The sequence below is a fragment of the Ranitomeya variabilis genome, chromosome 1 (assembly GCF_051348905.1).
Source record: "Ranitomeya variabilis isolate aRanVar5 chromosome 1, aRanVar5.hap1, whole genome shotgun sequence".
In the NCBI taxonomy this organism is placed as follows: domain Eukaryota; kingdom Metazoa; phylum Chordata; class Amphibia; order Anura; family Dendrobatidae; genus Ranitomeya; species Ranitomeya variabilis.
In genome coordinates, this window is record NC_135232.1 from 243,731,845 (window position 1) to 243,759,024 (window position 27,180).

General features: G+C 44.0%; 1 protein-coding gene across 3 annotated transcripts in view; it reads right to left on the reverse strand.

The window, feature by feature from the left end:
• Positions 1-27,180, reverse strand: part of STX2 (syntaxin 2) — a 107,838-nt gene that overhangs the window by 54,514 nt on the left and 26,144 nt on the right. For all 3 annotated transcript variants that reach the window (XM_077293309.1, XM_077293308.1, XM_077293311.1), the window contains 2 exons: positions 17,676-17,753; positions 6,495-6,594 (listed from right to left, as the gene is read on the reverse strand). In XM_077293309.1, the coding sequence (XP_077149424.1) occupies positions 6,495-6,594; positions 17,676-17,753 (178 nt within the window). The remainder of the gene's footprint in view (positions 1-6,494; positions 6,595-17,675; positions 17,754-27,180) is intronic.

Genomic DNA, 27,180 nt, shown 5'->3' on the forward strand with positions numbered 1-27,180 from the left:
CTTTTTAAAAAATACAACACTGACAGTTATAACCTGTGATTACATCTGAAATCCCCCCAGTCTCATCGGCGGCTCAGACTACTGCCCTACACTCTGCGCTTTACACTACATCTCTACAAGAACAAGAAGCTTCAGCCTTAGGCCAGGTTCACACTGCATTGCAGGCGTCTGTTAGTCGGACTACGTTACACTGCGGCATAGTGCAGTGTGACGTAGTCCATTAATAAAGCCATTAATTCCTATGTCGGACGCATCGCTAGCGCACGCCCACAATGGGTGTGCGCTAGCAATGTGCCGTCATTGAGTGACGGACCCTGGGGCGCGGGCTACAGCGTTTCTGGGTCAGTCACCGCTAGCGCAGATAGAGCATCTGCTAGCTCTATCTGCGCTAGCGCGCTGACATATCGGCACTTGCGTTAACAGCAGCCCATTAACGCATGTGTTGAACGGGCTGCTGTTAACGCAATGTGAACCTGGCCTTACAGGCAATACTGAAACAGGAGGCAATCTTATGGGTTTCAGACCAACAGAAAATGTATCTGGCAACGGATACTCACATTGGGGCAAATAGAGGTGTTGCAGGGACCGTCTGGAGAACCATTTTAACACATTAATAGCTACTCTTAAAGGGAATCTGTCACCTCATTTTTCACATCTAAGCTGCGGCCACCACCATTAGGGGCTTATCTATAGCATTCGGTAATGCTGAAGATAAGCCCCCGATGTAACCTGAAAGATAAGAAAAACAAGTTAGATTTTGCTCACCCAGGGGCGGTCCGGGTCCGGCGCCTCCCATCTTCATAAGCTGTCATCCTCTTTGCTTCCTGTCGTGGTTCCAGCTCAGGCATACTGAATTGCTCTGTTGAGGGCAGCATAAAGTACTGCAGTGCGCAGGCGCCGGGCCTTTCTGACTCTTCCTGGCGCCTGCGCACTGCAGTAATTTGCTCTGCCCTCAACAGGGCAGAGAATTATGTCTGCGCCAAAGCCACGAGAGGAAGGAAAGAAGAGGACGTCATCGTATGAAGATGGAAGGCATCTGACCCCCACGGCGCCCATCAGACCTGACCGCAGCTGGACCGCCCCTGGGTGAGTATAATCTAACTTGTTTTTCTTATCTTTCAGGTTACATTGGGGGCTTATCTACAGCATTACAGAATTCTGTAGATAAGCCCCTGATGCCGGTGGCCACAGCTTATGTGTGAAAAATGAGGTGACAGATTCCCTTTAAAAGCTACTTCTGCAGTTTCCTGTTATTGCCAAAGTCCCATTTTCAAATCATCTTTGGTCTTCCTCTTTATATGTCTGAAATACCATGTGGTATTAACCCCTTAGTAACCGAGCCAAATTTCTGAAATCTGACCAGTGTCACTTTATGTGGTAATAACTCTGGAATGCTTCAACATATCCCAGTGATTTTGAGACTGTTTTTTGTGACAAATTATACTTTATGAAAATTATACTTTATGATAATGGTATATTTAGGTCAATATGTTTTTTGTTTATTTATATTATCAGAAATTTGATAAAAATGTTAAAAAATTAGCAATTTTCAAACTTTGAATGATTATCCCTTTAATCAAGATAGTCATAACACTCAAAAACATTAATAAATTACATTTCCCTCATGTCTTCTTTACATCAGCACTATTTGTAAAAAAAATAATAATTTTGTTAGCATTTTAGGAGGTTTAAAAATGGAGCAGTAATTTTTCAAAGAAAATTTACAAAATTAATTTTTTAGGGACCTATCCAATTTTGAAGTGACTTTAGGGGACCTATATATTGGGAAACCCCCAAAAGTGATACCATTTTAATAACAGCACCCCTCGCCATATTGAAAATTGCAGTCAGGTAGTTTATTAACCCTTCAGATAATTTTCAGGAATTAATGCAAAATGACATGACAGGAATGAAAAAGTTTACACCACCTAATGTTTCTAACTTCTGAACAGGCTGCTGTAGCCGGAAGACTCTAAGGTCGCTATTAGGCACAATCATGATCTCAGGGTGCCGATGGGGTTAAATAGGAAGCCCCCACACTCTGTTAACCATTTATATGAAGTAGTCACTATTAACAGCAGCATTTAAGGGGTTAAACAGATATGGAAGGTGCCGACACTGATCGTGGCTGATGCAGCAAGTTGTCAGCTATAGTGGGCAGCCGACAGCTGCTGGATTGTCACCTGTATGGGGGATGCTATTCTCATATCTTGGGTCACTGAAAAGACGTATTGGCGTCCATTAAGGGGTTAAATATGCGGTCTTAATTTGAAGTTGGATTACCAATGGACTTAGCAGGATGCAGCAACCCTCCATAAAGTCAGGGGCAGAAAAGGTGCCAAATACTGATGCAGACAGCCACTCAAACCTACCAATTCATGGACGGTTTGGATGTGTAATATTAAACATGAGCCCAGATGGAGCTTGCATAGAGCACCAGTCACACAGATACATGTGATGCACAGTGTCTGGCTTACAGCCCACTGAGGACACCCGTACTATTAGATCAGGATTGGATTAGACACCCAACCAACTGGGGTGTCTGTCCTTGTGGGGTCACATATCGTGCTGGGCAGCCCACCTGATCTAATAGTATCGGTGTCCTCAGTAGGCTGTAAGCCAGACACTGCATCACACGTATCTGTGTGACTGGTGCTCTATGCAAGCTCCATCTGGGCTCATGTTTAATATTACACATCCAACCCCTCCATGAATTGGTAGGTTTAGGATTGGCTGTCCGCATCAGTATATGGTGGTTTATTATTTTACATTATTCCAAGGATATGATGGCATCGGGGATTGGGCGTTAGGTCAGTATGTTTTTTTTTGTGTGTGTTTTTAATATGTAATTTTTTATTTATTTTTTTCAAACTGAGCACAGGCAACGGCTGATGATACTACGTCTCCCATCAGCGCCATCTGCTGTCATTGTTATCAGTGACAGCAGACAAAGTCCGATGGGAGCAGTAGTCTCCTCAGCCCATGCCTGCTGACCTGCGGTAAGCTAACTGCAGTTCATCGTCGCAGCTTCGGGGTCACGTTGACATCTGAAAGCATGACTCTGCAGCACCCTGACCGACTGTCTTACTGGCGGTAGCATTACCGTCGGTAAGAACCACCGCTCCAGCGTTTCCCAAACTGTCACACAGATGACAGAATGGGAAACCCCATAGGAAACCAGTAAAACGCAAAACAAAATCTCTGCAAATACGAAAACATTTTTATACCTGCGTTTTTGCTGCGGATTTGATTGACTCAATTGAAGTCAATGGGTGAAAAACGCTGCAGGTAACTGACATGCTGCAGAAAAAGAAAAAAAAAAAAAAAAAAACGCACTGCAAATACTTAAGGAAAATTACTGATCATGTGCACAACACTTCGGGATTGTCATTGAATTAGCTTGCATAAGGATTCCATAGCGATTTTGGCCCATTTCTGCACAGAAAAACGCCATGAAAACGCATCACTGAGCTGGAGTCATTGCTTCAAGAGCCACTACACACACACACAGACGTATCCAGGACATGGGCTACAAGTGTTCGCATTCCTTGTGTCAATCCACTCATGAGCAAGACAATGCCAGAAGTGTCTTACCTGGGCCAAGGAGAAAAAGAGCTGTACTGTTGCTCAGTGGGCCAAGGTGTTGTTTTCAGATTAAAGGAAATATTGCATTTCATTTGGCAATCAATATCGCAATCCAAGCTGCTTGAGATCTAGTGTGAAGTTTACACAATCAGTGATGGTTTGGGGAGCCATGTCATCTGCTGGTGTAGGTCCACTGTGTTTTATCAAGACCAAAGTCAGCACAGCCGTCTACAAGGAAATTTTAGAGCGCTTCATGTTTCCTTCAGCTGACAAGCTTTTTGGAGATGGAAATGTAATTCTCCAGCAGGACTTGGCACTTGTCAACACTGCCAAAGTACCAATACCTTGTTTATAAACAACAGTATCACTATGTTTGATTGGCCAGCAATCTTGCCTGACCTTAACCCCATAGAGGATCTATGGGGTATTGTAAAGAGGAAGATGAGAGACACAAGAACCAACAATGCAGACAAGCTGAAGGCTGCGATCAAAGCAACCTGGGCTTCCATAACATCTCAGCCACAGGCCGATCGCCTCCATGCCAAGTTGCATTGATGCAGTAATTGATGGAAAAGGAGCCACAACCAAATATTGAGTGCATTTACTGAACATACATTTCAGTAGGCCAACATTTCGGATTTTAAAATCATTATTCAAGCTGGTGTTATAAAATATTCTAATTTACTGAGATAATGACTTTTGGGTTTTCAATGGCTGTAATCCATAATCATCAACATTAACAGAAATAAACACTTGAAATAGATCACACTGTTTGTAATGACTCTATAGGAGTTTCACTACAGTTCTTAGGTATACTTTCTATGACCTACATGCCCATATAGACTGTTTAGGAAGGTTGATCTTACTGACAGATTGCCTTTAATAGTTTATTTTTAAAAACCAAATGGAATGTGAAGGAACAAAACAAATATAAACCAAATCAGTATTTGGTGTTACCATCCTTTGCCTTCAAAATAGCATCCACTCTTCTAGGTACGATTGCACATCGTTTGTGAAGGAGCTCGGCGGGAGATTGTTCCAAATATCTTGGAGAACTAAACACAGCTCTTCTCTGGATGAAGGCTCACCAAATCCTTCTGTCTCTTCATGTAATCAATAGGCAGTCTATTTTGAGATAAGGGCTTGGTGAGGACCATTTTATCACGTCTAAAGGTACCTTCACACGAAACGACATTATAACGATATCGCTAGCAATCCGTGACGTTGCAGCGTCCTCGCTAGCGATATCGTTTCGTTTGACACGCAGCAGCGATCAGGATCCTGCTGTGATGTCGCTGGTCGCTGAATAAAGTCCAGAACTTTATTTGGTCGTCCGATCGCTGTGTATCGTTGTGTTTGAAAGCAAAAGCAACGATACCAGCGATATTTTACACTGGTAACCAGGGTAAACATCGGGTTACTAAGCGCAGGGCCGCGCTTAGTTACCCGATGTTTACCCTGGTTACTAGCGTAAAATGTAAAAAAAACAAACAGCACATACTCACATTGCGTCCCCTGCAGTCTGCTTCCTCCTCTGACTCAGCGCCGCAAAGTGAAAGTGAAAGCAGCACAGCGGTGACGTCACCGCTCTGCTCTCACTGTACGGCGCTCAGTCAGTCAGGAAGTGGACGCAGGGGGACGTGAATGTAAGTATGTGCTGTTTGTTTTTTTTAGATTTTACGCTGGTAACCAGGGTAAACATCGGGTTACTAAGCGCGGCCCTGCGCTTAGTTACCCGATGTTTACCCTGGTTACCAGGGGACCTCGGCATAGTTGATCGCTGGAGAGCGGTCTGTGTGACAGCTCTCTAGCGACCAAACAGCGACGCTGCAGCGATCGACATCGTTGTCGCTATCGCTGCAGCGTCGCTTCGTGTGAAGGTACCTTAAGACAACTCGTTATTCCTTACACTGAAGATAATTCTTAAAAGGCAATTTGTAATTCATTTTTGAAATTGTTGAAAAGAAAAAAAGAAATTAAGTATGAATGCTGTAGACTTTATTTTTTTAATTGTAAGAAATATGAAAAATTCTATAAAAAGGTTTTTTCAACTTTTAAACACTAGGGGGAGTAATTGCTGATTTTGTTATGAAATCCCAGTGTACGCTAGCTTGCATTACGAATACAATAAATTTGGGCAGGATCTGCTTGCACGTGTCTGACATAATTTCTCCCTTTTGGGCATCTGCATAACGTGTGGGGGGGATGATAAAGTTTTGGATCATAATGCAGTGGCAAAGTAATTTGGACAGTGTTACAGAAATCTGCTGGAGGCGCCGATTTGTTTTTTTCTGATAACTGCAATGAAAATGTATTTTGCGCCCCCTTCCACAGGGTTAGCATCAGTGTCTGTCAGCACAAGCAGTAAGGATCCCTCATGTGCTGTACAAGTAGAAAGTAGTACAGCGATGAAGCCTTGCTGATACACGAGAGCTGGAGGAGACAGCAGAATCTTGGACACACAGACCTCACACCTAGTATATGTTATATGGATGAGCTATCCACATGAAAAAAAGTCTGGAAATATCAGATAATTGCCAGACGATGGCAGTCTTGAGAAGCGGTGAGAGCAAGGTCCCAAGGAAACCAGAGTGCTGCCTGAGGACCCCTCCACACAGAACCCCAGAGCCCAGGGGTGTTCAGATTTGAGCTTTGAGAGATTGAGGCCTGCCTATGCCAAGAAGGGATATACTGAAGCTTTCCGTCGGAGGTATACAATAGGAGTCTTTACAACGTATACCTCTCATAGTCTCAGAGTGTAAACAGAATATGTACATAACATTACCATGGCAACGTGGTTAATAGTTTTTAGAAAATTTATTACCAACACAAAATTTTGGACCAAAAAAAAAAAAAAAACACAATAGAAGGTGAATTCACTGTAAAACCTGTGCTTTATAAGAGCTTACTTTCTTCTGGGTTTGGTGCTGATAAAATAGTGCTGTGCTTCTTTTTCACCTCGTCAACATTTTCTGATATTTTAGCAATGTGATTTCTTATTTCTTCTACCTTAAAAAAGCAAACAACATAAAATTAGGGAATTATGTTACACTGCTTCTACATTCAGAAGTGGACTTATTGCTTCATTTACTACATTCACCAGGGAAGGAAGCGGTTTGAAAGTTGGAATTAAAGGGAACCTGTCAGCAGGATTGTGTACAAAAACCAACAGACACTGTCACTTCGGCGCCGTTATACTGAATAAAATTATACCTGGGTTGATGAAATCCGTCTTGTGGTTGTTGTTTAATCTTTATTTTCAGTTTTGAGTTAATGATGTGCTCGTGCTCCGGAGCGACCTGTGGAGGGGTCTTCATGTGGTGCTCTGCCTAGGTATTCATGTGTATGACTTCTGACAGGTCACTGATCCCTCAATGACATGCCCCCTAGTTTATATAATGAATATCTGTATATACCGGTAATGAAGAAAAAATAAAAACTTTCTGCAGGCAGGTGCCGACAGTGTCCCAGATTCTGCAGCATAAAAACCTGATTAATGTCCCATAATAAATGTGCTTGATATTATTCAGATAGAAAAAAAAATCACTTAAAATGGCGCCCACCGTGCCTGAGCAGTAGCAGCTATCGGTGTATACAAGTGATCTGATAGCTGCTACTGCACAGGCGCCATCTTGGAGATTTATTTCTTCTTCTCCAACAAGATGACCCTGCTCGCGCCTGCTACTGTGCGGCAGAAGCCGTTTTAAAATTGATTTTTTTTTTCCTATCTGAATAACATCATGCACATTTATTATTAGGACATTAACCCCTTTCTGACCTCAGACGGGATAGTACGTCCGAGGTCAGATCCCCCTCTTTGATGCAGGGCTCCGGCGGTGAGCCCGCATCAAAGCCGGGACATGTCAGCTGTTTTGAACAGCTGACATGTGCCCGCAATAGCGGCGGGTGAAATCACGATTCACCCGCCGCTATTAACTAGTTAAATGCCGCTGTCAAACGCAGACAGCGGCATTTAACCGGCGCTTCCGGCCTGCCGGCCGGAAATCGGCGCATCGCCGACCCCCCATCACATGATCGGGGGTCAGCGATGCTTCTGCAGAGTAACCATAGAGGTCCTTGAGACCTCTATGGTTACTGATCGCAGAGCCGATCTCATTGTGCCAGCTTCTAGCCTCCCATGGAGGCTATTGAAGCATGGCAAATGTAAAAAAAAAAAAAAAAAAAAAAAAGTAAAAAAAAAAGTGAAAAAAATAAAAAAAATAAAAGTTTAAATCACCCCCCTTTTGCCCCATTCAAAATAAATCAATAAAAAAAAAAAATCAAACCTACACATATTTGGTATAGCACCGTTCAGACTCGCCCGATCAATAAAAAAAAGGATTAACCTGATCGCTAAACAGCATAGCAAGAAAAAAATTAGAAACGTCAGAATTAAGTTTTTTTGGTTGCCGCGACATTGCATTAAAATGCAATAACGGGCGATCAAAAGAACATATCTGCACTGAAATGGTATCATTAAAAACGCCAGCTCGGCACGCAAAAAATAAACCCTCACCTGACCCCAGATCATGAAAAATGGAGACGCTACGGGTATCGGAAAATGGCGCAATTTTTTTTTTTTTTAGCAAAGTTTGGAATTTTTTTTTTCACCACTTAGATAAAAAATAAACCTAGACATGTTAGGTGTCTATGAACTCGTACTGACCTGTAGAATCATAATGGCAGGTCAGTTTTAGCATTTAGTAAACCTAGCAAAAAAGCCAAGCAAAAAACAAGTGTGGGATTGCACTTTTTTGCAATTTCACCGCACTTGGAATTTTTTTCCCGATTTCTAGTACACGACATGGTAAAACTAATGATGTCGTTCAAAAGTACAACTCGTCCCGCAAAAAATAAGCCCTCACATGGCCATATTGATGGAAAAATAAAAAAGTTATGGCTCTGGGAAGGAGAAGAGCGAAAAACGAACACGGAAAAATGGAAAATCCCAAGGTCATGAAGGGGTTAATCATGCAATTATGCTACAGAGCAGGGCCAGCACCTGCCTGCAGAAGGTTTTTTTTGGGGTTTTTTTCAGTACCGGTATGTAAACTAGGGTCAGGTCAGTGAGGGATCAGTGACCTGTCAGCAGTCTGCATTATGAATACCTAGGCAGAGCGCCACATGAAGACCTCCCTCCGCCCCGCAGCACAAGCATATCATTAACTACAAACTGAAAATAAAGATTAAACAACAACCACAAGACGGATTTAATCAACCAAGGTATCATTTCAATCAGCATAACAGCACCGACCTGACAGTGTCTGTAGGTTACTGTGCACAATCCTGCTGACAGGTTCCCTTTAACCCATTCACAAATGATATTTTGTACCTGAGAAAAAGCATTTGTAGTTTTATTATAGCATAAAAAAATGCTGTAACCATTATTTTTTTTCCTGTTGATGTATGTATATAGGGAGCTTGTTTCTGTGTGACGAGCTGTACATTTAAAAACGGCATTAATTGAAAAAATAAGGGTCTGTACAATTTATTAACTCGTCCTCAGCATTTTGGGAGCACACCAATTTGTTCAGCATTCTTGTGACATCATTAAAATTATCCACTGATTTTAAATGGATTTCACACCCCAAACTATTTACATGTGCATGTTGCTCTTTCAAAGACAAGTCCAGCAATATCTATATATGGGCAGTCCGTTCCCCCATTAATGAAAAATAAGCATTCTAATTGCTATGTAAATGTGGATGTAGATCTGAAGCCTCTGTCACTCCAGCTCTATTCCCTGCTCAGCATTGCCTCCTTCTGCTTGACTGATTGCCTGAAGTCACACAGCACAGAGGCTAAGGAGCAGTCAGACAAGTAGAAAGAGGAAGCAGTGCTGGCACCGAATAGAGCTGGAGTGACTGAGGCCTCAGATCTTAGCCATAATTTGCATATCAATTAAAACACAGATTTCTCACTAATGGAGGAACGGACTGGCCATATTACAGGACTGGTATTTGAAGGAGTTACATGCATAAATAGCTTGGGTGGCAAAATCCTGTAGACAGATTCCCATTAATTAAAGGGAACCGGTCACCCCCAAAATCGAGGGTGAGTTAAGCCCACCGGCATCAGGGCTTATCTACAGCATTCTGGAATGCTGTAGATAAGCCCCCGATGTATCCTAAAAGATGAGAAAAAGAGGTTACATTATACTCACCTGGGCGGGCAGTCCGATCCGATGGGCGTTGCGGTCCGGGGCCTCCTATCTTCATTAGATGACGTCCTCTTCTGGTCTTTACGCTCCGGCACAGGCATACTTTGTCTGCCTTGTTGAGGGAAAAGCAAAGTACTGCAGTGCGCAGGCGCCAGGCCTCTCTGACCTTTCCCGGCGCCTGCGCACTACAGTACTTTGCTCTGCCCTCAGCAGAGCAGACAAAGTACACCTGTGCCGGAGCGTAAAGACCAGAGGAGGATGTCATCTGATGAAGATAGGAGGTCTCGGACTGGAACACGACGCCCATCGGACCAGACCGCAGCGGGACCGCCCCTGGGTGAGTATAATCTAACCTCTTTTTCTCATCTTTTAGGATACATCGGGGGCTTATCTACAGCATTCCAGAATGTGCCGGTGGCCTTACCTCACCCTCGATTTTTGGGGCGACAGGTTGCCTTTAATCATACATCTCCTGAAGAACAGTAATTAATATACCAGTAAGGATATATAGACCCATTTCCACAAACTTCTGGTCAACCGGAAGTTAGAGTTGATGGTCACAAGCTCTCAATGTAAGTCTATGAGAGCCTTGTTCTGGCTTTCTGGGGAAAAGGTAACAAGATCTACCAGCAAACAGAGAAAAATTGAAAACATTATGGGTGGGTCGAAGAAAAGGGTGACAGATTTATTTATTTATTTTAACAAAATTTCAGATTTTATTTTTCATCTCTAAATTAATAAAAAGAAAAAAAAATAGAATTAGACTTACCGGTAATTTGGTTTCTAAGAACCTTCCACGACAGCATAGGAGGTTGTCTCCACACCCTAGTGGAGGACAGGAAGCACAGAGGTTAAAAGCCCCTCCCACCTCCTACTTGTCAGTGACTTATTACGAACACCATAGCAAAGGTTACATTTAGGCTCCCAGTAATTATCCAAGGAACATAGGGAGGGAATTAGTGCTGTCGTTGAAGGTTCCTAGAAAGCAAAATTACTGGTAAGTCTAATTCTATTTCTAGTCACCTTCCACGATAGCATAGGAGGAATACCAACCAATTCTGCACTGGGGGAGGGGGTGACAACAGCCTGGAGTACTTTCTGGCCAAAGACTAGGTCCCTATTGGACAATCTTTTTGCCACCTTCTTCCCTTTATTTCGACCCGATGGATGAACAAGCAAATTTTGGTCAACACTCCAGGAACTGGTTTGTTCTAGGTAGTGTAAGATAGTACGCAGAACATCGAGAGTATGGAATTCCTCCTCTTTTGGATTTGCTGGATTCTGGCAAAAGGAAGGGAGGACAATGTCCTGACACCGATGGAAATCAGATACAACTTTAGGAAGAAAGGACGGATCAAGACGGAGGCCTATAGAGTCATCTCTAATTATTAAATAAGGTTCTCTTACTGATAAAGCTTGTAATTCTCCTACACGCCTTGCTGTGGTTATAGCGACAAGGAAGGCTGCTTTGTATGAGAAGAGTTGAGGAGTACAGGAAGACAGGGGTTCTAACGGTGGGAATGTGAGCCCCTTGAGGACTAGATTTAGGTCCCAAGGAGGGACAGTGGTCTGTTTTCTGGGATGCAATCTGAGAGCTGATATAAATCTCTTAATCCAATGGTGGTTGGCCAAGTCCTGATCGAATACAGAGCTTAGGGCGGAGACCTGAACCTTGAGAGTATTGGGTTTAAGGCCTAACACTAGCCCTTTCTGGAGGAAGTCCAATACTTGTGAAATATTTGGGTGGAATGGATCAGGCAGATTAGGGAGGCAGGATGAAAACTTCTTCCACACCTTATCATGGATAGCATTGGTAACTGGCTTCCTGGATCTCTGTAAAGTAGCAATTACTGTGTCCGAAAGTCCATAGGCACTTAACACCTGGGCCTCAGTAGACAGGCAGCTAGATTCAACATTTGAGGTTTTGGATGATGAAGGGACCCTTGTGAAAGAGCCGTCTGTCTGCACCTCGACGATGAGGTTGAACCAGCTTCTCCTCGACCACACCAGAGCCACTAGGATGGTTGGAACCTGATCTTCCCGGATCTTCCAAAGAGTTTTTGCCAGCACTGGAATCGGTGGAAATGCATAGGCCAACCGAAAGCTCCATTTTTGAGCAAAGGCATCCACTCCCCTGGGATTCAGGGAAAAATAGGCTTCGACCTGCGTGTTTTGACCTGAAGCAAGCAAATCGATCTCTGGTAGGCCCCATCTGTCTACCAGCATCTTGAAGACTCCTCTGTTCAGGCCCCACTCCCTCGGCTGTATGTCCTGGCGACTCAGGAAATCTGCCAGAAGGTTGGAAGTTCCCATTAGATAGACAGCTGTCAGGGAGAGAGGGTGTTTTTCAGCCCAACAGAATATTCGGTCTGAAATGCCCCATAGGCTGTTGGACTTTGTGCTCCCCTGGTGTTTGAGGTGAGCAACTGCAGTCATGTTGTCTGAATAAACTGACGTGACATCCAGAGATTAGATTTCTTGCTGCTAGAAGAGCTTCCTCCAGCACCTTCAGCTCTCTGAAGTTGGAGAACCTGGCAATTATCTTCTGATCCCAGTGTCCCTGGAAAGGAGTAGGAGATACTATGGCCCCCCAGCCCCGCTTGCTGGCATCGGATGTTATCATAACCAGAGGGGATTGTGACCAACTTATGCCTCTGTGAAGATTCCTGGAGTTTAACCACCACGCCAGGGAGTCGCTTACACACCCTGGAGTGTGTACTTTCCTGTTCAGAGAGCTGGGATTCCTGTTCCAGTTCTCGAGGATGTGAGCTTGTAAAACTCTGGAGTGGGCTTCTGCCCAGGACACTGATTGAATACAGGCAGTCATGGATCCTAGGATTGACATGGCTTCCCAAAGGGTAGGGGACCTCTGTTCTCTGAAGTCTATGATCTTTGCCATCATAGTCAGGCTATGATCTTCTGGGAGAAAAGACATCTGTCTCTCAGGGTCTAAAAGGACCCCCAGAAACCTTCTTGTTTTGGAGGGCTGAAGCTGAGACTTATTCAGATTTGGAAGCCACCCCAGCGATCGCAGAATATTTAGAGTCTTTGATACATGACTCCTGAGAATCTGAGCGGAGGAGCCTACGACTAGCAGATCGTCCAGGAAAGGTAAGATGCAGACGCCTTGTCTCCAGATATATGATACAGCCTCTGCCATTATCCTGGAGGAGACTCTTGGCGCCAAAGAGATGCCAAAGGGGAGCATATTGAACTGGTAGTGTCTCACCTGCTGGTTCTGCTGTACCGCAAACCTCAGATACTTTCTGTGCCGAGGACGAATTGGTACATGGAAGTAAGCATCTTTCAGGTCGATAGTTGCCATGAAGAAGTGTGGGCCTATCAGGGGAATGGCCGATTTCACCGATTCCATCTTGAATCTGAGATAGAAAATGTGCCGATGGAGACTCTTTAGATTTATGATGAAGTGTGCTTCCCCTGAAGGTTTCTTCACCAAGAAAAGTCAGGAGTAGTGGCCTGTTCCCCACTCCTCCGGTGGTACTGGAGGCCTCCCATCAGCACTGTCTGGGCTCCCTGAGACGGTAGGCAGGTGACTCTTAGACCCCGAGGGGGGGGGGGGGGGACACTCAAACTCTATAAGGAGGCCCTCCTTGATGACATTGAGGACCCACCTGCAATTGGAAATGACCCACCAATGGTGGAAAAAATTTGCGATCCTCCTCCCCCACCGGGTCGGAGTCATTGTTTATCCTGCTGGTGCTGTTGTTGGGGAACAAGGATGTTCTTCCCCTTAACATAACTTCACTTTCCATTTTTTCCCTTTGTCTGGGGGGGTCTGAGACTGGGAGGCATGAAAAAAACGCTTCCTGGGAGGCTTCTGGTCAGGAAGGGCTTTTTTTCCTATCTGTGGATTTCGCCAAAATTTCGTCAAGAGCAGGCCCAAAGACATATTCGCCTTTAAAAGGGATTGAACATAGTTTGACTTTCGAAGTGACATCCCAACTCCACATCTTGAGCCAGAGGGTTCTTCTGGCGGAGTTCGATTGAACCAGGGTGTCACGATCCATGTTTGGATCTGTGGCAGATCTGGTTTCCATCTGATTTAAACCTTTTTTCCTTTCTGGTCATTGGGGGTTAATGCAGTTTTCTCTCCCCGGTGGCCGCTAGTGTTGTTGCATTGCATTGCTGCTGGGTCAGCTGATGTTTGTGACCACTCCCACCATCCTTTATAAGGTCATCTGGTGCATCAGCTGACTGTTGGTTATACAGGTCCTTTTAGGAGACCAACCTTGCAGTAGCTGCTTTCTGGTGTCAGCCAAGTCTGGTGTTTGGAGCTCAGTTGCTGTATTATCTGTGTTGTGGAGTCTTCAGCGGCGTGCACAAGCTAAGTTCTGAGTTTAGTTACTTTGTAGTTTGTGCATTCACCTTTTGGTATCGTGTTCTCCTCACTCCCATATTGTTTATTCCTGTTTATTTGCTTTGTGGGGCTGTTTACACTGTTCACCTCCTGGGGTGGGGGTTGGGGGTTTAGTTCAGGGTTTAACAGGAGACAGGGACAGGTCGGTGACTTGGGCCTCCCTACCTTCAAGGGTACCCCCAAGTTAAGGAAAGGCAGGGATTCCCCTAGCCTGAGGGGCAGTTCAGGGGCCCAGATTCCTAATCTCCGGTCTTCCTATTTTTGCCCCGTGACATTATAACCAACCGTTCCGTTTTTTTTTTCTGGTTAGCCATGGCCCAAATGCAGGCCTTTGCCCAATTTCTACAGACTCTCACCGTGGAGTGTAAGGAGCTGCGTAGTGAGGTGGTGCAGCAGCTGCAGCAATTGTTGGGGTTTTGGGCCTCGGCTCAGGTACAGGCTCAACCAGAACCCAAGATATCTCTCCCAGACAGGATCTCTGGAGGGAGAGATAAATTTTTGGTTTTTAAGGAAGCCTGTAAGTTGTACTTCAGGCTCCGCCCTCGTTCATCAGGGAGTGAGGAACAACGGGTGGGAATCATCGTGATCCCCAATCCTGGGCCTTCTCCCTGCCGACCGATTCACCATCCCTACGGTCAGTGGACGAGTTTTTTTCAGCTCTAGCGCTGGTGTATGGTGATCCAGATGGCGTTTCCCTGGCGGAATCCCGACTCCGTAAGATCAAGCAGGGGGGTCGGCCGGCTGAGGAGTACTGTTCAGAGTTCAGGAGGTGGGCCACTGACACACAGTGGAATGACCCTGCCCTTAGGAGCCATTTTGTGCAGGGTCTGTCCCCTAGGTTGCAAGATACTCTGGTGCAGTACACAGCCCCCAGGTCGTTGGAGGCCGCTATGTCCCTTGCCATCCGGGTGGATAGACGCTTGAGGGAGAGGCATACTCCAAATGTGCCCCCTATAGTCCTTGCTAGGGAGGAGGACACACCTGGGCAGGCGGATGAACCCATGCAGGTGGGAGGAGTGGGTTCCCAAACTGGGTTGCCTGTGGTTCGCCGTGGAGTGGGGGCATGTTTCTACTGTGGGCAGACCGGTCATTTTATCAATGTCTGCCCAGCGCGTGCCAAAGTACCTGCACCATCTAAAGAGCCGCGTCCCCCTGGTCGTGTGGAGGGAGGCGGCCAGGGTGTGTATATTTCCTCCATTCTTTCGTCTCAGTGTACCTTACCTGCTGAGGTGGTTATTGGTGGGGTAACTGAGAATATTCCGATGCTTGTGGACAGTGGAGCAGGAGTCAATTTGGTGGATGCTCATTTTGTCCAGACCCATGGCCTGATGAGTAGGACGCTAGCGAAACCCTTAAGCGTCCAGGCCATTGACTCTGCTGCGCTCAGCCAGGGGAGCATTACACAAGTCGTAGACAATATACATTTGCGTATAGGGGCTTGTCATGAAGAGTCTTTATCATGCTACGTCTTGGAGGGCATACCAACTCCTGTGGTTTTAGGACTCCCTTGGTTGAAAAGACATAACCCGGTCATAGACTGGCGGTCCAGGGAAGTAGTCAGCTGGGGTCAGTCGTGTAAGGACTGCTGCCCGGTAGCTACGATCTCTGCCGTTCTTCTAAAACCAACCCCTTCTCCTTCAGTGGGGGCAGCTGAGGTGCTGCCAGGGACTAGGGGCAAGACTTTACCCTCAGTACAGGTTAACCCTGTGGGTCAGAGACCTCTTAGGAGGAGGGGTCAGATAAGGGTGGTGGTTCCCTTGGAGCATTGTGGGGGTGTGAGTGTAGTGGCACAGGGGGACGCCTCTGTTGTCAATTCCTCAAAGAATTCTCCGTCCTGTGGCAAACGTTTGCATGGAAATAAACGTTCAGGTCCAGACCTGTGTGTGAATGAGTACGTATGGTTGTCCACCAAAAACATCAGGTGGAAGTGTGCTACTGGGTCCTGGAGTTCCAGGGTGATTGGGCCATATGGGCCATATCGGGTGTCAGCCATTCTCAGCCTGGGGACTTTTCAGTTGGAGTTACCCCCAGTTATGCATGTACACAACTCATTCCCCAGGTCGGCGCTCTGGAGATTTGTGGCTCCTCCGGAGCCTACGTTGCTGGCATTTTCATCAGGTCGCGTTTGCCATAAACCTGAGAGTTAGGTGCCTGACGAGGTGAACTCTGGTGGATCGAGGCATCCTCACCCGTAGGAAGGTCTGGTGAGGTCTGATGTTGAGTGTCCAGAGGCCACTCATTGAAAGGGGGGTACTGTCATGATCCATGTTTGGATCTGTGGCAGATCTGGTTTCCCTCTGATTTAAACCTTTTTTTTTCCTTTCTAGTCATTGGGGGTTAATGCAGTTTTCTCCCCCCGGTGGCCGCTGGTGTTGTTGCATTGCATTGCTGCTGGGTCAGCTGATGTTTGTGACCACTGTGTCAGCTGATGTTTGTGAAAAAAACTATTTATATATCCACATTGGAGACACACATGCAAATAGACTGCAGGGTGCAGATCAGGTATCCCATGCCATTTATGTATCCACAAACTCTGATATATATAGGGGTAGAATGACCATTCAATTGGATTAATAAACGTAATAGGACATGTTACCACTGAAGACCAGTCCAAGATTGGAAGATTCGTATATATACTGTCAGATCAATATCACTCCTAACAAGGGTTTCTACTCTCAATACCTGGTACATATGGACTGATCCAGAGGTGGAAACAAGAAAAGTGCTTAGTGCTATATATTTACAAAGTGCATAATAATTTATGTCCACCACAAGATGAGTCCTGGAGCTGGTTGTTTAAAAAAAAAAAAAAAAAAATCACACAGAAAAAATAAAAGGTCCTAGGCAGCGGCCACAGAACAGTCAATAGTAATCAGAATATGCTAGTGCATTAAAGGCTTACCAAAAAGCCATACCCCAAGTCTAGTACATAACACTTACAAAGAAATGGAGGCAATATAGGACTGCACGTGCAGTCCTGAGCCCCAATGCGCATTTCGCGTTAGCTTCTTCCGGGGGAACTGTCCCCCGGAAGAAGCTAACGCGAAACGCGCGTTGGGGCGTGCAGGTTATGTTTTTTAGAAAATGGTTTTAAATAATGATTCAATAAAGTTTTTTGTACTTTGTATTTATGACATTGGCTTCCGTTCTATTTTTGGGTTTTTAATATGGGTAATAGTTGCAAGTCAAAGTTAATTATGAGATAGCCAAGATGATATTTCTATAAAATAATGGCAGTCTCAAGTTTGAAGCAGCAGTGGATGGTGCGATATGGAGTCTGAAAGTCCAAACATTGTTAATCTTTTGCTCGTCAGTGTACTACAACACCTTCCCCTTGCAAAATCTCTTTTCCGAAGGTGTCGGGTGTGAGACCTGGAGCAATTGGCTGATAACTTAAATGAGAAACCCTCGAGTAAAGCCATCACATTTATTACAGATTGCTAATTGGTTTTTCTCTGACCCCATCGACTTGTCTAGAGCAGCAGGAAATAGTCTACGCACAGGACTTATATAATGAAAAATAATTTAATAGAGAGGAAACTTCCTTCATACCTGATGGAAAAAGTCATCCATAAATTGTTCCTTCTCAATAACAACAACTGAATCCCCATCTTCTTCAGATGTTTTAGCCTGTATAAACAAAGAAATGTGAGAATATAATAAAAATAAGAAAACGGTTGCAATCCTCTACAGAAGTACTTAATAGGCTGTATGTATATAGTTAAAAGGGTGGTCTGGGACTCACATACTGATGACCTATCTATAAGAGATCATCAACATGAGATTGCTGGGGGTCCGACACCCAGCACTGTTCTAGCAGCGGCAGGATGTAAGTACAGGGTGAACGCCGCAGCGCCATACATCGCCGGGGCTGCTGCAGAGTACAGCAATTCAGCTCCTATCCACTTGAACAGATCTCCACACCTGGAAATGGTACATCCCTTCTCTACCTCCATTTAATGGTGTGTTTCCATTTATTTGTTTTTTTTCTCTGCTGCCATACGGACTAACACAAGCATGTAATTTATTTCATTATTTTTATAGACTCCGTATGTTGGGCAGCTACATTTGTGAAGTGAAATGACAGAGCAAAAACAGCTGGGAGAAAATGAATTGATGCTTTCTTAATGGAATGTACATCCCCAAGGCCTCATCTAAATGTGTCACTGAGAAATACAGATGCAAGTCATGTCTGTGCAAGCCAAACACCGCATCTAGATTAACATCCAGGAGGAAACCTTTGAGCATTGGGGTATAAAAATATAAGAAAACATGGAAAATCTTATTCAGTGGCAACAACTGTGGAGGTGGGGATTTATTCCAGGCAGAGCTAGGAATAGAAAAAAAAGAAAAGAAACAACCTTATGCTTTATGTCCCAGAAGTCGGCTCATGAAACAGTACATAGATTAATTTATAGACCAGAAACTACCACAATCCATGCCAGTACAGAAAAGACAGCTGAAATTTCAAATAAATATATTATGCACTAGCTGAAGAGCCCAGTGTTGCCTGGGCATAATAAATATCTGTGGTTAGTTATAACACCTCACTTCTCTTATTTTCCCATCACGCCTCTCATTTTCCCCCTCACATCTCTCATTTTCCCCCTCACATCTCTCATTTTCCCCCTCACTCCTCTCATCATTCCCCCTAACACTTGTCATTTCGACCTCACATCTGTCATTTTCCAATCACTCCACTATTTTCCCTCACTCCTCTCCATTTTGCACTCACACCTTTTCATTTTGCACTCACACCTCTCATTTTCACCTCACCTCAGTATATACACGTTTGTCATCTCCCTTATATATAATATACACCTGTATGTCATCTCCTGTATATAGTATATACCTGTAGGTCATCTCCCCTGTAAATAGTATATACCTCCTGTATATTGTATATACCTATGTGTCTTCTCCTCCTGTGTATAGTATATACCTGTATGTTATCTCTTCTGTATATAGTATACAGTATATCTGTATGTCATCTCCTCCTATATATAGTATATACCTCTATGTCATCTCCTGTATATAGTATACCTGCTGTATGTCATCTCCTCCTGTATATACTTATGTGTCATCTCCTCTTTTATATAGTATATATACCTGCATGTCATCTCCTCCTGTATGTAGTATATACCTGCATGTCATCTCCTCCTGTACATAGTATATACCCGTGTCATCTCCCCTGTATATAGTATATACCTGTGTGTCATCTCCCCTGTATATAGTATATATCTGTGTGTCATCTCCCCTGTATATAGTATTTATCTGTGTGTCATCTCCTCCTGTATTAGACCTCATTCACACGTTATTTGGTCAGTATTTTTACCTCAGTATTTGTAAGCTAAATTGGCAGCCTGATAATTCCCCAGCCAACAGGAAGCCCTCCCCCCTGGCAGTATATATTAGCTCACACATACACATAATAGACAGGTCATGTGACTGACAGCTGCCGTATTTCCTATATGGTACATTTTGAGTATGTGCAAGTTTTGTGTGAGGCAACTTTTGCATGTGTAGCAACTTTTGTGCATGTGGCAATTATTCCGAGTGTGCAAGTTTTGCGAGTGGCGAGTTTTCCATGAGGTGAGTTTTGCACGTGTGGCTAGTTTTGCGTGAGCCTAGTTTTGCATGTGGCGAGTTTTGAATGTGGCGAATTTTGCACGTGGCGAGTTTTGAGTGGTGACTTTTGTGTTTTGACTGTTATGTGGCGAGGTTGGTGTATGTGTGCTGAGGGTGGTATGTGTGTTCAAGCACATGGTAGTGTGTGGCGCATTTTGTGTGTGTGTTCATATCCCCGTGTGTGGTGAGTATCCCATGTCGGGGCCCCACCTTAGAAACTGTCTAGTATATACTCTTTGGCACCATCGCTCTCATTCTTTAAGTCCGCCCTTCTTCACATCTGGCAGCTGTCAATTTGCCTCCAACACTTTTCCTTTCACTTTTTCCCCATTATGTAGATAGGGGCAAAATTGTTTGGTGAATTGGAACGCGCGGGGTTAAAATTTCGCCTCACAACATAGCCTATGATGCTCTTGGGGTCCAGACGTGTGACTGTGCAAAATTTTGTGGCTGTAGCTGCGACGGTGCACATGCCAATCCTGGACGGACATACATACATACACACACACACACACACACACACACACACAGCTTTATATATTAAATGTACAGTATATATACGCAGTCATGTGCAAAGGTTTTATGAAGGTGGGGAAAAATGCTGCGAAGTGAGAACGTTTTTATAAATTGAAGTGTTAATAATTTATCATCAATTAACTAAAAGCAAAGTAAGTGAACAGGAAATTCAAATCAGTATTCAGTGTGATCGACCTTTGCTTCCAAACAGCAGAAGTTCTTCTACACCGTGTTCCAAAATATTATGCAAATTGGATTTAAGTGTCAAAGTTTTAATTGTTTTGTTTGTCAAATAAACTCATGGATGGTATTGTGTCTCAGGGCTCAATGGATCACTGAAATCAATCTTAAACACATGTGATAATTAGTTTTCCAGGTGATTCTAATTAAAGGAAAACTACTTAACCCCTTCACCCCAAAAGCCGGTTTTCAACTTCCTGACCAGGCCATTTTTTTCAATTCTGACCACTGTCACTTTATGAGGCCATAACGCTTCAACGGATCCCGGTGATTCTGTGAATATTTTCTCGTGACATATTGTACTTTAGGATACTGACACAGAAGAAAAAAACCCCATTGCATATTTAATATGCCAAAAGTGGGGATACTAAGTAGTTTTTTTTTATTTTTTTTAAATAAATTTTGTACTTTCTTACTTATTTATTGGTTACTCCAGTTTTTCTCCTATTTATATACTTTAGAATACTGGTAAAATTTCTTGATATCACTTACGTTTATTTGTGGAAAAAAAACGGAAATTTGGAGAAAATTTAGCAATTTTTGAACTTTGAATTTTTATGCCCTTAAATCAGACAGATATGTCACAAAAATTAGTTAATAAATAAAATTTCCCACATCTGTACTATACATCAGCACAATTTTGGAACAAAAATATTTGTCAGGAAGTTAATAATAGTTAATAAGGATTAAAAGTCGACCAGCGATTTTTCATTTTTTCAATAAAATTTACGAAACCATTTTTTTTTTTTTTTTTTTTATGGACCACCTCACACTTGAAGTCACTTTGAGGGGTCTATATGACAGAAAATACCCCAAAGTGACACCATTCCAAAAACTACACCCCTCAAAGTACTCAAAACCCCATTCAAGAAGTTTATTAACACCTCAGGTGCTTCACAGGAGCTGAAGCAATTTGGAAGGCAAAAATGAACATTTAACTTTTTAGTCACAAAAATTATCTTTCGGCAACAATTTATTTTCACAAGGGTAAGGGGTATGTGAACACGTATTCTTGAGGTCTGCGGATTTTCCCGCAGCGGATTTGTGAAAACCGCAGGTAAAAGGCACTGCGTTTTACCTGCGGATTTCCTGCGGAATTACCGCGGATTTAGTGCGGATTCCACTGCGGTTTTACACCTGCGGTTTTCTATTATGGAGCAGGTGTAAAACCGCTGCGGATTCTGCACAAAGAATTGACATGCTGCGGAATGTAAACCGCTGCGTTTCCGCGCGTTTTTCCGCAGCATGTGCACTGCGGATTGCGTTTCCCATAGGTTTACATTGTACTGTAAACGCATGGGAAACTGCTGCGGACCCGCAGCTGCGGAAACGCTGCGGATCCGCAGCAAAATCCGCAGCGTGTGAACATAGCCTAAAAGGAGAACATGATCGACTAAAGTTGTTGAGCAATTTCTCCTGAGTACGCAGATACCTCACATGTGGGCGAAAACCACTGTTTGGGCGCATGGCAGAGCTCGGAAGGGTAGGAGCACCTTTTAACTTTTTGAATGCAAAATTGACTGGAATTGAGAGCGGACGCCATGTCGCATTTGAAGAGCCCCTGATGTGCCTAAACATTGGAAACCCCCCACAAGTGACCCCATTTTGGAAACTAGACCCTTTAACGAACTTATGTAGAAGTGTGGTGAGCACTTTAAACCCCCAGGTGCTTCACAGAAGTTTATAACGTAGAGCCGTGGAAAAAAACAAATCACATCTTTTCCACAAAAATGATCTTTTCGCAACGATATTTTTATTTTCACAAGTGTAAAAGGAGAAAATAGACCACTAAAGTTGTTGCACATTTTCTCCCGAGTACACAGATATCCCATATGTGGGGGGAAACCACTGTTTGTGCACACGGCAGGGCTCAGAATGGAAGGAGTGACGTTTTGGATTGCAGACTTTGATTGAATGGTTTGCGGGCGTCATGTTGCATTTGCAGAGCCCCTAATGTGCCTAAACAGTGGAAATCCTCCACAATTGACTCCATTTTGGAAACTACACCTCCCAAGGAATTTATCTAGATGCATAGTTTTATAGTATTGATTATAATGCTTTTGGTTTTAATGGTGTATGAATTTATAATGTGGCGGTATGTGTAAGATGTGCTCGGTACATCAGATTATAAAAGTTTTGTTGTGTTAACAGGGTATAAACTAATTTTAGTAATTTGTGGATGTGTGGTACGCTTTGAAACAATCCTTAATGCGAAGGCCAGGTTTCTCAGGGCAGGTTTCACAATGGTAAGTTGTGTCCTTTCGGATTCCCCTCTTGGAGCATACTCTGCACCGTCTTTGTGATCGGCCTGTCCTCGTTGCTTGGGGAACCTGTCCTGGGAAATGTTGACCTGGGACAATACGGGCACTATCAGATTCAGTACTGGGGCCCTCACCTCCCCGAGTGCCAAACATTAGGGCCTTGATGACTTCCTCCTGAAACTGAAGGAAGGTCCCCGTATTGGCTGCAGATCGGAATAGCACAAAACCATTGTACCTTGCCATCTGTACAATGTGAACGGCCAATTTTTTGTACCATACTTTGGCTTTTCGCATGGCACTGTATGGTTGGATGACCTGATCTGAAAGATCCACAACCTTAATGTTCCGATTGTAATCCAAGATACAATCTGGCTTTCAAACTTGTGTTGTGGTCCCACGAACAGTGACAAGGGTGTATGGTGGTCAAGACAAGGACATCCCTTTTGTCCTTAGGCTGGGGTCACACATGCGAGTTTTACGGACGTAAGAGCGCAGAAACTACGTCCGTAAAACTCGCATAACATACGGCACAATTATTCTCAATGGGGCTGCTCCTATTAGCCGTATATTACGGTTCAGTATTATACGGCTTTCTACGGCCGTACAAAATCGCAGCATGCTGCGTTTGTCAGCGTACTGCGCAAATAATACGCCAATGAAAGTCTATGGGGGCGCGAAAAATACGGATTCCACACGGACCTGCAGTGTGACTTGCGAGAAATACGCAGCGCTGTTAGTGAAAAGTCGGTAATTCAATTGCCGGCTTTTCATTTCTCCTGCACAAACCCGACAGGATATGAGACATGGTTTTCATACAGTAAACCATCTCATATCCCCTTTTTTGTTGCATATTCCACACTACTAATGTTAGTAGTGTGTATGTGCAAAATTTCAGCGCTGTAGCTGCTGAAATAAAGGGTTAAATGGCGGAAAAAATTGGCGTGGGCTCCCGCGCAATTTTCTCCGCCAGAATGGTAAAGCCAGTGACCGAGGGCAGATATTAATAGCCAGGAGAGGGTCCATGGTTATTGGCCCCCCCGTGGCTACAAACATCTGCCCCCAGCCACCCCAGAAAAGGCACATCTGGAAGATGCGCCAATTCTGGCACTTGGCCACTCTCTTCCCACTCCCTGTAGCGGTGGGATATGGGGTAATGAAGGGTTAATGCCACCTTGCTATTGTAAGGTGACATTAAGCCAGATTAATAATGGAGAGGCGTCAATTATGACACCTATCCATTATTAATCCAATTGTAGGAAAGGGTTAAAAAAACACACACACACATGATTACAAAGTAGTTTAATGAAATAAACACAGCGGTTGTTGTAATAATTTATTGTTCTCCCATTCCATTTCCAGGACCTCGCTTGGCAACATAATAAACGCACAAGATACATACCTTCTGCTGTCAGATCTCGTCCCACGAAGTAATCCATCTGAAGGGGTTAACTAATATTACAGGCAGGAGCCCTGCAAATGCAGCTGTGCTCCCTGCCTGTAATCCCCGGGGAATGAATGAAATGTAGGTCATTGACCTACATTTCCTTCAGTCGCGGTGATGCGCCCCTGCTGGATGTTCTCATGAACTGCAGCCTGGGAACTTTTTCCCACGCTCCAGGTCATATGAGGACATCCACCAGGGGGCGCATCACCGCGACTGAAGGAAATGTAGGTCAATGACCTACATTTCATTCATTCCCCGGGGATTACAAGCACGGAGCACAGCTGCATTTGCAGGGCTCCTGCCTGTAATATTAGTTAACCCCTTCAGATGGATTACTTCGTGGGACGAGATCTGACAGCAGAAGGTATGTATCTTGTGCGTTTATTATGTTGCCAAGCGAGGTCCTGGAAATGGAATGGGAGAACAATAAATTATTACAACAACCGCTGTGTTTATTTCATTAAACTACTTTGTAATCATGTGTGTGTGTGTTTTTTAACCCTTTCCTACAATTGGATTAATAATGGATAGGTGTCATAATTGACGCCTCTCCATTATTAATCTGGCTTAATGTCACCTTACAATAGCAAGGTGGCATTAACCCTTCATTACCCCATATCCCACCGCTACAGGGAGTGGGAAGAGAGTGGCCAAGTGCCAGAATTGGCGCATCTTCCAGATGTGCCTTTTCTGGGGTGGCTGGGGGCAGATGTTTTTAGCCACGGGGGGGCCAATAACCATGGACCCTCTCCTGGCTATTAATATCTGCCCTCAGTCACTGGCTTTACCACTCTGGCGGAGAAAATTGCGCGGGAGCCCACGCCAATTTTTTCCGCCATTTAACCCTTTATTTCAGCAGCTACAGCGCTGAAATTTTGCACATACACACTACTAACATTAGTAATGTGGAATATGCAAAAAAAAAGGGGGATATGAGATGGTTTACTGTATGTAAACCATGTCTCATATCCTGTCGGGTTTGTGCAGGAGAAATGAAAAGCCGGCAATTGAATTAGCGGCTGTTCACAGATATCGCGCTGAATGAAATCTAAATACAGAATATATATATATGTGTCTCAATGACATATGTATATATATATATACTGTATATATGTTTTCCCTAACATTTGAGCACATAAATCCATTAGATGTCGGTTTTGCAAGCCTGCGCGAAAATCTCGCAGTACGGATGCCATACGGATTACATACGGAGGATGCCATGCGCAAAATACGCTGAAACACCCTGACTACGGATCAATATTTTGGGGACATTTCTCCGTATTACGGCCGTAGTACGGACGTATAATACGTGGCGTATTTTCTTACGCCATGTGTGACCCCAGCCTTATACTTGACCACCAGCATGTTGTCGCTGCATTGGGCTCTGCTTTCCCCTTTTCTCAGTGTTTGCCAAATTAGAGGCTTAGGGAGGCCTCGCTGATTTCTTCGCACGGTGCCACATGCAGCTGTGCCTCTGGCAGAGATGGCCTTGAAGAGTGGGACGCTGGTGTACGAGGTGATAACCCTTATCCAGCAGTGGGTGCAGCAATTGCCACACAATTTCCCCACTCATCCCCAGGGGGGTTAATTTGGGTGTCCTTCCCCTCGTAGACCCTAAATCTGTGGGTGTACACTGAGGTACTCTCACAGTTTGCACAGCTTTATTCCGTACCTGGACCTCTTACTGGGCAAGTATTGTCGGAATTTTAGCCTCTCTTTGAAGTGAACAAGAGATTCATCAATAGCGATGTCCCTCTGGGGTGTGGACACCTCAGCAAATTTTCTGCTGAAGTGGTCAACCACTGGCCGAATTTTATATAGACGATCAAAGCTTGGATCGTCTCGTGAAGGACACTGTGCATTATGACTATAATGCAAAAATCTTTGGATCCCTTCAAATCGTGTCCTTGTCATGGACATACGAAATACTGGTGTACTGTAGAGAATATCAGTACTCCAGTATTGCCGAAGCTTTTTTTTTTGTTTTTTTTTTTTTTTTTTATTATGCCGATATGCAGCACAATTCCCCAAAATGTCATCATCTCTGCTGCATTTACGGGGGACCATCTGGAGTATGAGGACGTGGGATTTTGGGTGAAAAATTGGTGGGCATACAGGTTTGTCTGGGCCACCATAAGATTTATTATTTCATCACTGAAAAAGAATTTGAAGATGTCAATTTCAGTGAGGCCAGTGGTGTCAAACTGGATTCCTGAGCTGCTGCTGAAATCCGGAATGACGGGCTGATAATTTTCGGGGGGTGCAATCCATATGGGATCGATTGCTGCAGGAGTTGCCTGGGTCCTAGGGCGCCTTGTTGGGGGTCCTTTCTCACTAGATGAGGAGGAGCATGAGGAATAGAGGAATGTGGGATCTTCCTCACTTGCTCAATCCGTGTCGGACGCAATGATAGCGTAAGCCTCCTCTGGTGAATAGCGCCTTGTTGACTAATGGGCCTTTTTTATTTTTTAATTTGCCAAACCTCGGGGATGTGTATGTAAGTGGTGCTTTTACACGTGTAAAGTGTGGGGCTTGTGTATAGGGTACTCTTTATTATAACAAAACAGAGGGGGAAAAAAAAAAAAAGTAGAGAGATAAAATGTAGAAGAAAAATGGAAAGAAAAATCAGATGAAAAAAAAAGTTTGTATAAAAAAAATAGACGTTCACTGCACTAATGCCCTCCCTAAAAATTTACCTGACGCAAATTCTTTACAAAAGAAAAACGGACGTCACCAACAATGTGACGTACGCTCCCGTAGTGCACTTTTTATGCCAGGAAAAAAAAAAAAAGATACCTCCCTACATAAAAAACTACTCTGTACTTTTTTTTTTTTCTAAAACAAGATCGGTCATCACTAATGCTGTGACGCTGGCTATACTAGCACGATACCACTAAAACTTCGCTGTACGATATTTTTCTCTAAAAGAAGATTGGTCGTCACTACCTTGCTACATCTAAAACTATGCTGT